Raw genomic sequence first — 12,187 nt, 5'->3', positions numbered from 1 at the left:
ATTTTGCTGGGCATCGCACACGTGCATACAGACGGACGGATAGATAGACAGACAGACATCATAGACCGGCTTCCCATTCCATGGACTTAAAATGGCATCTTGACTGATATATGTATCATTCCTTGTTTATTATTATCGTCTATCTTGTGTTCTCTATGTTTCCTCTAAATGTATACATGTCGAACCCTTGTCCCCTTTCTCTGCGGGGTTTGGGTATGAAGTGAGATGAATCTTCATAGCGAGTTTTTACAACCGGATGACTTTCATGACGTCAACCTAATCAGATGAGTTAATAAGATGAAATGAATGACATGATATATGATAGTAAGAATGAAGAGGATGAAACCCGGCGCCGGCACATAGCCCACTCCTCTCGAATAGCTCAAGACTTTGCGTCCACATCCAACGGACGAATCACCATCAACAGCGTCATATGCCCTCTCACCATATAAGACCTAAAATGGTTTCCTACACCATGGATGTAAAATGGCTCCTTGAATTGTGCTCTCTACCTATCTTATGTACGTTGCCTAGCGACAGTGACTCTATACATTTAATCTCGGTGATAGCACGTGGGATTCTCATATCCCAATACACGTTTTCTGGTGGTTTTTCAATCATAACTTACCAACGAAAGCAAAAATGAAAATTCTGGCTTCGAGGTGCATTCGGACCCCCTTCCATCTACCTATGTTCAGAATTTCAGATCTCTGCGTGCTGTACAGACGGACAAACACTTCCTTTTGTTATTATAGATAACATATAATATTAAAACACTACTTGTTCTAATTTTAAATGACTTGATTTTAAATAACATTCATGCATTTTAGTATTGAAATAAGCTTGGAACAGATATTTAAAACTCTAAAATTATTCACCAGTTTGTTATAATGTCACTGATTTTGATGTTCATTCACATATTCATTCATTTGATTACAGTATTACAATGTTGATACTCTTATTTCAAGTTTTAAAAATGTCTTATTACCAACTTAAAGGGTACTGTGTTTTGTGAAACGTACATCAGTAGGAAGTTTAGTAATGATTTATCATGTGTCTTGATGTACTTGTACAATGAAACAGGTGCAAGTCGCATGTTTTGAGCGAATAAATTAAAAATCTTCTTGTGGTTTGCTCAGGGTCAAGTTGTCTGGGTTTGATGTCCCATTATCTAAAGTGAGAATGTTCCCTTCTTCATAACTGCGATCTGTTGGGCTGTGTCAGATTATCTAAGTAGAAGAAAGAAAAGAGTTTTTCTGTTACAAGAATGTCTATGGAAAATGTTATAAAAATGTTGCATATGTGTGTTACTTGCTATCTTGGCCTGTCATTTGTTTGTTTGTTTGTTTGTTTGTTTGTTTGTTTGTTTGTTTTGTTTGTTTGTCGGTAGTGCGCCTTGCACTGCTTTGAGTATGACGGTGGCTAGCTATTGCAGCATTGGAGAGGAAAAGTAGTGGAGCACAGGAGAGGGCAGGGGTAGGAGGCGGCGTGTCCTGCAGAGACTTTGTTGTGTGTTCTTGTTTCTGTTTATTGACTCTCTTTGGGTAAATGTTTTCTAAGGGAGGAATGACAGCATTGAAAATGATGTTTGTTTTTCCTTAAAAAACTGTTTACTAAATATAATCAACTTAACTTTCAAAATAGATTATAAAGGAGATAGCCCAAAGACATCAACAGGAAGAGTTGATACTGGAAATTAGATCTACTGTTAAAATACACTAATTCATGGCATACAAAATTCTTCAATGAACTGTTTCACTGTAGATGTGTACACAGTCACATGGGTTCGTGGTCCTGTCCTCAGAACCCGGGGGGTGTTCCGTGCACCAAATAAACGCCATCAGGTTTAACTCATTGGGCCCGAGCCACGGGATCGTTCCGTGCTTCGCCTTTGTGGACCACTTGTCTCACTTTACTACGTAATTCACCCCCTGTGAGTGGGGGATGCAGATGAAGAATACACCCATGGTATCCGCTGCCTGTTATAAGAGGTGACTAAAAGGGGCAACCAAGGGATGATCGAATTAGAACCATGAGACCTTGTGATTAGTATCACCATGCGGGGAACACCATGGGTCGCTTTTACTTGCACGTAGTACCACGATGTTAGGTACCAAATAGGTTTGGGATTAGTAGCAATAGAGTACGTTGCCAGCTTCTAGAGTACCTAAGATTCGTACCCCAATATGAGCAACACCCAAGGGATGAGCGACACCATGGTTCTGCCTTGCCTATGCTTAGTACTCACTATGTGAGGAACACTGTAAATAGTGCCGCAGTGTGCGAAACACCATAGGTCTGTGTTACATGTGCGAATTTCATTACCTGTGAGTAGTACCATAATGTGTGGAATACCATGAGTCTATGCTACTTTTGATTAGTACCGCAACATGACAAATAGCAAGGTTCTATTTTCCTAGCGATAAGTACTGACCTGAATTTTGTACCAGATTCAACTACAAGCGTAATCGATTCAGTCTTGTGCTTTAGACGCTGTCCCTTGGTCAGTAATACTATTTTTTAACACTAGAGTCTGCGAATGTGGGGTATTGCGGGTCGGATCCACTGATTGTTTTAACTTCATATTCATCCATTCATTCTTCGTCCTCACGTTTTTGAATCTGGTCAGCGGAGGATTCTGGATTTTTAAATTGTCACAACATTTAGTCTCATTTTGTACCATTAGGGGCCGTCTGCTAACCACTGCCCAGTACGACTTCTGAACCGTACGCTGAAGATCTTTGAAAGCACTGTGAACAAACAGATTCACAAAAGGACCAAGAATCAGGCTGCATTTGTTAAGAACTGCAGTACGATTGACACAATCAATGCTGAATGGCTTGTAGATGAGAAACACTGTTAGAAGAACAAACTGCTACATCTCACTGTTGACTTCGGCATTGTTGATTTGCCCTTCCATCGCCCTGGTCTTTGGGACTGGTGTGTGGGAGAATTTCACAATTGAGATCTTTCCGAAATACGTTCACTAGCATTCTTTCAGTTCCTTATGATCTTATGATCTACCAGCAAATTGCCCCCTTCACCATTAATCTGTTTTACAATGTCTTGATTTGACAAGTCTGTGAATATCACGTTCTCCTTTGTGCATGTTGAGTTTCTCGTAAAGTTCTATGTAAGAGCATATTTTGTTGTCATAACTATTTTCTTAGCCTTGTATGAGACCTGCAGCATAAATTACATTTTTGCAAAAGGTAAATGATGACCCATCTTACCTGATATTATTTATAGTTCAGTGAAGTGTTAAATGCCAAGGCAAGGGACCCACCAGCCTGCATCTAGAAATATGTTTACTTTTATAAACATAATATAAACAGTTTTCATATGTCCCGCAGTAACTACCACTGCCATTGGCTTCACTCCTTGCCATCTGCTCGGATTGTGCAGTTGTGTGGTGAGATTAATGAACATCTGAGCCAGAAGGTTGTCAGGAATATGTCCACTTACCATGAAGAGGTTGTACACTACAATGGAGTTACATCAAACGTGTGATATACAGGGTCTCTCTTATAAATCCAGACTGAGCGCATTCTGTTTGTACTCTCTGTTACAGCAGCTGACCCAGCTCAACTTATGTCGCTCACGGACGCCTGCTTTAAGTGTGTATACAATCTTATATGAAATCTTACCTTACAGTATAAAAGATGCTAGAAGTGTCATCCTCCATAATGAGGGACTTCATAAATACCATTAGGTTTTTTTACATGCCAATAGCAAGAGTTATGACTGTTCACACAACCATTAAGATGAAACCAGGCCTCATCTGAAAAGAACACAAGCTGTGGGGCGAATAAACGATCATTAATTGATGCAAGATACCACTCACAATATCTCACCCTTCTGGCTGGATCAGCAGGTTTTAAACAATGGGCCCGTGTAAACCTGTACAGTTTGATGTGAAACAGCTTTGTAGCTCTGTGTGCAGAAGAAATCAAACCCCTACTTGTTGTGGTAATTTTGTGAGTGATTTGTTCGGTGACCGTTCAAGATTCGCACCAATGTCATCTAGCTTTTCCTCTGTGAAAACTGTTTTGTGTGTGTGCATGTTTTTTATTGAACACTGAGCCAATAGTTTTAAATTTATTCACAGTGAGTCTGTGTTCATGAAGGTTGGCACTTCACCAGGAAATTGCTGAATGAATGCATCGGGTCCCCATCAAGCCGATTCGCACTTTAAAAAAACTTTTACATATGAAAATACGGTGTTGCAATGATAATTGTCTCACCATGTTAACAGCTGAGACTCAGACTGGCTATTGATGCTAGGTTGAACACGTGCACGCTCCTTGCAAGGTCAAGAGCTATGTGCACGCCTCCCGTACAGCCGGTTAGGTCTCGGAGAGTAGAAACACTGTTAGACTGTCTGGGTTTATAAGAGAGACCCTGTAGTAGCCTGTATTTCCAGGAACCTGTGGGTGTGGCTAAAGTGTTCATTTTTTATTTTATAAAATGAAAAGATGAAATGTGTCAGTTGTTCATGCACATCCTATATAATAGATCAAAAATATTCATGATCAGTTTTTGTAATCTTTATAATGAAGGAAAAGAGAGGAAGAAAACGCATAAGGTGAGTAGTTGGCTACTGGCAAAGAGGAATCTCCAGTCACATGGACTGAGGTTGAATGTGCCCAGAAAAGTATGAGTAAGGGAAAATCTGCTGGCATAGATGAACTTAGTGCTGATAAAGCAGCAGGCTTCTGTGGAAGCGAGTGGCTATACAGAGTGTTGAATACGATTTGAACAGATGAGAAAATCCCAACAGACTGGACAAGAGGTGTTATTTATTTATTACGAAAGGGAACAAAAGAAAATGTAACAACTACAGAAGAACACTTCTGTCATATGGGTTAAAAAGAATGGAGAAAATAATCAAAAGGAAGCTGAGGACATTTTGAACCACTACTAGTAGAGGAATCAAATGGGTCCAGGAATGGCAGATCTACAATTGACTTGGTCTTTGCTGTTCAAATGATCATTGAAAAACACTGGGAAAGAGGAAGGAACCTATTATTATTATTCTCCTTGATATAGAGAAAGCTTATCATAGTGTCCAGAGAGAAAAGATTTGAGAGTGTCTAGTCAACAAGTAAGTACCGGCACCACTGATCAGTAAGGTCTAAGATCATAGGTGCTTACGCTGGGCATTTCGTCCCACGATCACACAGCACTGTAAGCAGGCGGGGAGGCAGACAATGAGCGTATGCTATTCAGCTACAGTGAAGTGGTTATATCGTAGACCGTGTAAGTTGGGCGAGGTTCTCCCAGTCACTCTCGATCACTGCAGCAATACCCGGGTTTGAAATGGAAGCAGAATATAATGAAAGAAAGAGGACAGAAATCCACATCATTTTCAATTTATGTTATAAGAAATAGGTTATTTCTGTTCATTGCAGTTTCTGTATTTTGACCAGATAAAATAAAAAGTTAGGCCTACAACCTCAAATATTTTTGTACTGTACATCATGTATTACAATTTTCACTATTATATTTTAAGAGGTGCTTTAGAAATATTTGTAATATAATACGGAGTTAAGGTGGATAAGCTGTGCCTTGTGGTTGCTTGGGTTTAAATTATCTGATAAACTCACCAACAATCCAAGCATGCTTACCAGGAATAACATCAGTTACATTGTTGTACTTTAATCTTGGATGGTAAATATCTATGTCCTCACTCGTGATGAAACTCCTCGCGATTACCATCGGATCTAATGTAAACAAGGAAGGTCCATCTATTCAATACCATACAATGTTATAAAATAATTTATAACATTTTATTATTATTCTTAGGACCGGTTTCAATGCTGGTGTGCATCATCATCAGCCATAAAATTAGAAAAAACATACAATGACAAGGTTACAAAAACAATGCATAAAAGCGTACACAAATTTTACAAATTAGGCATGACTTGATTAAAAAACATGATCCATAAACATTAACTTATAACCTAAACCTAAAAATATAGCACCAGTTGTCTTAAAACTTTGTATATACGTCCTCTTGACAAGAGTCCTCTGAATCTAAAAATGTTGAATGATATGTAAGCAGGATATTTCCTTATTTCGTAAGAATATTTGTATAAAAGTTTTCTTGCTGAACATCCACTGAATCTTGAAGTAAAAGGTGCAAATATTAAGAAAACATTTTACCATTGGTTAAAAAAGTCTGTTGTTCAAATAGCTTAACCAGTCGTAAGACGTAACAACTTCTAGAACTAAAAAGAACATGAAGGAACTTCAAACTCTGTTTTGCATAATAAAATGCATGTCTTCTCTAACCTAAAAAACGTGGCTGGATTCGGTCTGCTAAGTATTATATAACAAAAGTTTTATTTTACATGAAAATGATGCAGATGCCATGTTTCCAGGGTACTAAACGATGTTCCTGGTTCGAAATGGGACCTGAAGCAGATAAAGAAAAAGAGCAGAATGTTAAAAAAGGCTTTTGAAAAAAGATGAGGTCCTGTCTTAAGAATTAATCAGACGTTAGAGAAGATACTGAGAGCCGCAAAACGCCGTGACCAATGGAGGGGAAGTAGATCAGGGGAGGTACTGAAGGGAGATAGCAGGATAGATAGGGAAAGTGGGGAGGAGAATGAGGGGCTTAGTGCTGATGGCAATGAAGGAAAGAGGGAGCGGAATTATGCAGGGCGATGCAGTGAGAGGGCGTGGCGTGAGAAAGTTTTCTGTATGCTCTGAAAGACTGATTTGCTATTGGAAGCTTTATTGAGTCTGAAAAACGCTATCAAAAAATCGAACAATACTTTCGGCTTCTCAGAAATATCATTGAGATTTAAACCAGCATTAAAGTATTGATCCAGGTGAATGAAACAGCTCTCAGTGATGTCAAGCAAAGTACCTTTATTAATAACCTGTAAAACTGTGAGATACTGATCACTGTTAGTAAAATTATGCCAAAAATCTTTCATATGCTGTCCCATTGCCGAAAACCTGTTGTATCTAACGGCATTAACGTGTTCCACATATCTGATTTTAAAGTTACGTCCTGTTTGTCCAAGATAAGAACTGCTGCAGTCATGACAGCATAATCTGTACACTCCAGAACTATGAAAAAAATTATTTCTATTTAATGAAGTGGAGTTATGCAGGATGTCAATACTTCTATTATTAGTTCTGTAAGAAATCTTGGTGTTATGCTTTTTGAAAACGTTGGTGACACTGTGTATTTTATTTGTAAAGGTGAAAGTTGAAAAAGTATTAACTTTGGGTTTTCTTCTCAGAAGGGTGGTATTAGGACGGTACTTAAACTTGATGATTCTCTCAATGAAAACATTCTTGAAACCATTGTTTCTAGCTATCGCCCGAATTAAATTTAATTCTTTATTCAAATTCTTTTTTGACATAGGAACTCTAAAGGCTCTGTCAACCAGACTATTATAGGTAGCATTTTTATGGGCCTGAGGATGGGAAGAATCATTCCTGATGGTGATAGCAGTCTGAGTAGGTTTTCTATAGATATTATATGAAAAAGAAGAAAGTGATCGCATAACTGTTAGGTCTAAAAAATTTAAATGATTATTATTCTCAGATTCTTAGGTAAACTTTAAATCTTGGTCTAGAAAGATTATCAAGAGTAGTTTTTGCATCTTTGGACCGTTCATCAAAGTATCTGGCCCAGAAATGAATATTACTGAAGGTTAAATTGTTGACTATAGCATTATTTTCTAGGAAATCTAAATAAATCTCTGCCAAAATCCCAGAGGCCGGTGACCCCATTGCCAGACCATTCTGCTTATAAATGGTACTATCAAAAGTAAAGTAATTATTATTAATTAGCAAGCTGAGAAGACTCATAAAATTTAGAACTTCTAGCTTACTCAGTTGGCTATTAGCAAGAAGATTCTTCTTGATGATAGGAAGAAGCGCCTTGGTATTTATACTGGGAAACATGTTAACTATATCGAAAGAGTGCATAGTGTGATAGGGACGAAGAACAAAAATATCCAATCTATTCATTAATTCCGTGGTGTTCTTAATAGAGTTGTTCGGAAAAAAAAATTGTAATTTTTTGCAAGAAATGCTTGAATGAACTGTGCTAGCTTGTAAGGAGGACTGGGCCTATAATTTATAATAGGTCAAATGGGGACACCGGCCCTGTAAATCTTGGGAAGTGATCTCGCTGTCGGCTGTTCTGTAAAAAGGAAGGAAGAATCTTTTAAGATTTGTTTTAGCTGTCATTGAATGAGTTGTGTAGGGTCCTTCTTTATAACTGAAAAAGAATCATTATTAAAAAAGGGTTTGGTTTTCTGTATGTATTCTGTTTTATCCATAACTACGGTTGTATTGCCCTTATCAGCTTTTGTGATGATAAGGTTAATAGATACTTTCTTCTTGAGGTCCTGAATTTTCTTTCTTACTTTAAAAGGTTCTGTATTATTGCTATTATTAGGGGCTAATGCTCATTTCAGAAAGAAAAGTTTTTTCAAGTTGTTTTTGAACATCAAATCTGATTTCCTCTTGGAGGTCATGTGGCATTTTACTAATAGCCATCTCTGACTCAATGACAAGTTTTGTAACTTTATTGGTGGGATTTAGACATGGCCAGTTGTGCTTTGGACCTTCAGAAAGAATAACCCTTTCATCCTCATCCAAGATTATGTTGGAGAGAGTGATCAAAGGGGGATGGAATTGGAATTGATATTGATCTTTTGGCTCAAAACCAGTCTATGGGCTGATAACCCAAACAACAGCAGCATTGCCAAGAGAGAGAAGTGCATCATAACACTAAGACTGCAGTTTAAGGTAGGATCCTAAAATGTAAATCGAGACATTTATTGCAAAATTCCTAACCTGAAATGTAAAGAAAAGATTTCATTAATTAGATAGCACGTTTTCAGATGAATAATCATTGTCAGTGGGTTAAGATCACAGTCAGTTTCAATAATTTTTGCCATCTGGCAAGCAAAAGATAGGGTTTAGAGATAAGGAAGCAATTTTTCATACATCTTGTAATAAGACAAAGTACGCCAGTTACGAACTGTATTTGTGGTCTCATTCATTTTTGTACATTCTTTTCACATGCAATTGTAGGTGGTGGATCTTCCCACTATAGTTGAATCTTTGAAGACGATTGATAACAAGAGTTTCTATAAAACTGCAGATATCTGCCAGGTGAGTCATTATCAATTTATGAGCTTCTATTATTATTGTTAGATGACAGGTCCCTTGTTCTGTCCAAAGAGAATTAGCTAGTATCTGGTTTTAGCTGCTGATGAATCATCTTCCTTCCTTGTTTGAGATTATCTGGTAGCTGTATCCTCCTTTTTTCTCTCTTTCCTTCAACCTGGCCTTCATCAAATCAGTCACACTCAAAAATATTTATAAATGTATGAACATCAATGTTTATTTCTGTTTATATCCTTAAAACTGTGAAATTTGAAACTTATCTTAACAAAGTCCTCATTTCTCTCCACTCTAACATAGAATACAAAGCTGCCTTGTCTATGGTTATCTTTGCCTTTACCTCCTTGGTGCATTGAGTATCCATCATGATTATGCTTCCAAAGTACTTGAAGTGTGTCACATTCTCCAGTTGTTGGTTTCCAACTGTAATGTTCTCTGGTTGTTCCCTTGGTACTATCTCCATTATCTTAGATTTTCCAACGATCTCTATTCCATACTGTATACCTTTCTCCACTAGTTTATCTGTCAGTTTTTATAGTTCCTCTTTCACTGCCAGTATTACTAAGTTGTCTGCATATTTTACCACCAATTTTGAAGTCTCGCATTCCCTCAAAAGCTTCCTTGGCAAGCCATTCCCTGTGCAGGTTAAAGAGAACTGGTAATTGGTGTCTTACTCTATCCCCTCGCTATTGGTGTGTCCGAAGACCAGTCTCACTTTCACTTTTTGTTGCATATAAGCAATAGGTTGCTGATTAGTCGTCTATCTCTCCAATCAGTGTCAGTAGTCTTGAGGATTCCTATCAATTTCTTCTTCCAATGAATGAAGCAGATACACGCTCCTTACTTCCAAAACTGTCTCTTATATTATCTTCAGAAATCTTATGCGATCTGTTGTTTCTTTTCCTCTCCTGAATCTAAGTGGGTCCTCTCCCAATACTTCCTCTGTCTTCTTTTTCAGTTTTTTTAGTCATTATCTGAGTCATTAATTTTGCTGCACTTCTTGGCCCTCCTTTTCTTCATTAATGTGATAATTATTGTTTCCAGGAAATCCTAGGGCCTTTCACCAGTGGCATATATCTTGTTAATGAGTTTAGTACCAACCTTTACTCCTTCCTCTTTCAGTTCTTTCAATAAGTCGAATGGGATTTACTCGTCTCGTGTTGTTTCCCTTCTCCTCAAATCTCTTACATCCCTGTCAACCTAACTCTTCAGTATCTCTGGCCCTTTGTTATCTTCCTCTCCTTTTTTTCCTGGCTCCATATATGCATTTCATCTGGCTGGCTTTGTCAGAGAGATCACCAATGTATTTTTCGCATACAACTTTAACTTCAATCTGTTCACCGACTTCTTCCCTGTTGAGTTATACTATTTCTGATCTAGTTCTCCCACCTTGGTATTGTGTCTGCCGAGTCTCAGGAGTTCCATTATCTCACCATATTTTTCTCTTGCTTCATCTGTTTCTTATCTCAATTAATTGTTCAATCTTCAATAGTTCTGTCTTCCCTATATACTGTTAGTATTTTTCCATCTTTTCCACCATTTGGTGCAGCACACGCACAGGGGCCAATGAATGCAATCGTCATAGCCATTTCATAACAACACTGTCAGCGTAGGAGCAGACAACATGGAAAGCAACCGTCAGGGACAGAACTATACGACTTGGTTCCTATGGAAACACTGTCGCCATTCGCTTGCCAACTGATGGCACTGTTTGACATTTCTTCAGCTTCCATTGCATCGATTGTTGTTTTATTTGAGGCTTATGGTAATGAAGCCACGTCTCATCACCAGTCACAAGCCTAGCCATGAAGTCGACTGGATCTTGATCATGGCGTTGCAAAAGTTCTATGCACACGTCCACACGCCTCTGCATTTCGTCTGTAGACAAGAGTCTATTCATCCATGTGGATGACACCTTCCCCAACTGCAGGTGGCCGTGCACAATCCGTTGCAGGGTGTTTCGGCTAATTCCCATGGCTGCTTCCATTTCTGTAAATGTGATGCATTTGTTTCCTTGGATGGTCTGTTCAACCCAGGCAATGTTGGCTGGTGTTCATACTGTCACATTCCTTCCAGAACTGGTTCTCTTGTCCACCGATGTGCGCCCTGTTTTCCAATCTTCCACCCAGTTGTAAACTGTTTTCCGTGATGGCGCATGTTCTCCACAGACTGCCACCAAGCACCGATGAATTTCTGCAGTGGTCACGCCTTTTTTCCATAGGAACCAAGTCGTATAGCACTGTCCCTGGTGGTTGTTTTCCATGTTGTTTGCTCCTATGCTGACAGTGTTGTTATGAAATGGCTGTGACTAGTGCATTCTTTGGCCCCTGTGCATGTGCTGCTACCAAACGGTGGAACAAGACACTTCAAAAGTGAAATGTGAACCATACCCAGACGCACAAAAAATGTGTAAGACAATATAGTACGCCCTTCGTACATGCTGTAGTATTTAAAGTTAAAAACTTCATACTTTTCCGTATTGAATTGAGAATCGCAATACTAAAAAGAAAGTATAGAGGTTCCATCTTTTCAATACACTGTTATTAAGTTGTACCAATATTAAGTTACAACATGTTAACTTTGGGACCAGTTTCGATAGATTTAAAGTGTCATCATCAGTCGATAAAGAGAACAGGGCAAAAAGACTAAATTATAAACAATTATAAACACACGTAAGAAATATAAGATGTTATTCACAGTCAAAAGGGTGTACGTACATTAATGTTGTCAAGTTGATACTTTGGCATGTAGTAAGGGATGGTTGGATTACAGATGGAGCCTCTTTTGGTTGCACATCACATGGTTGTTGTTTGAGGTATGATTCTGTTCTTACAATCTACAATCTCCTATGATGCTTCTTAAACGAGGTGATGGTGATTAACAATCCATTTCTTTGACAGAAGTCAGCCATCATATTCCCTCTCTGATTGCTTGTTTCTAGTCCATGTGGGCCAACAGAGTTGTTTTATGCTCCTTTCCCTATGACATTGTTCCAGTCTTCCATTATTATGGTCTGCACTCTCTCTCT

General features: G+C 38.4%; 1 protein-coding gene across 3 annotated transcripts in view; it reads left to right on the top strand.

Moving 5' to 3' along the window:
- Window positions 1-12,187, top strand: part of Taf7 (TATA-box binding protein associated factor 7) — a 77,848-nt gene that overhangs the window by 25,312 nt on the left and 40,349 nt on the right. For 2 of the 3 annotated variants that reach the window (XM_067144438.2, XM_067144436.2), the window contains one exon: window positions 9,067-9,147. In XM_067144438.2, the coding sequence (XP_067000539.2) occupies window positions 9,067-9,147 (81 nt within the window). Of the gene's footprint in view, window positions 1-7,813; window positions 8,779-9,066; window positions 9,148-12,187 lie in introns of those variants that run through there. The other variant, XM_067144437.2, reaches the window with a different exon arrangement.

The sequence above is a fragment of the Anabrus simplex genome, chromosome 3, assembly GCF_040414725.1.
Source record: "Anabrus simplex isolate iqAnaSimp1 chromosome 3, ASM4041472v1, whole genome shotgun sequence".
Lineage (NCBI taxonomy): Eukaryota > Metazoa > Arthropoda > Insecta > Orthoptera > Tettigoniidae > Anabrus > Anabrus simplex.
Note: the sequence above shows the minus strand (reverse complement) of the source record. Positions and strands in the feature narration are given on the sequence as shown.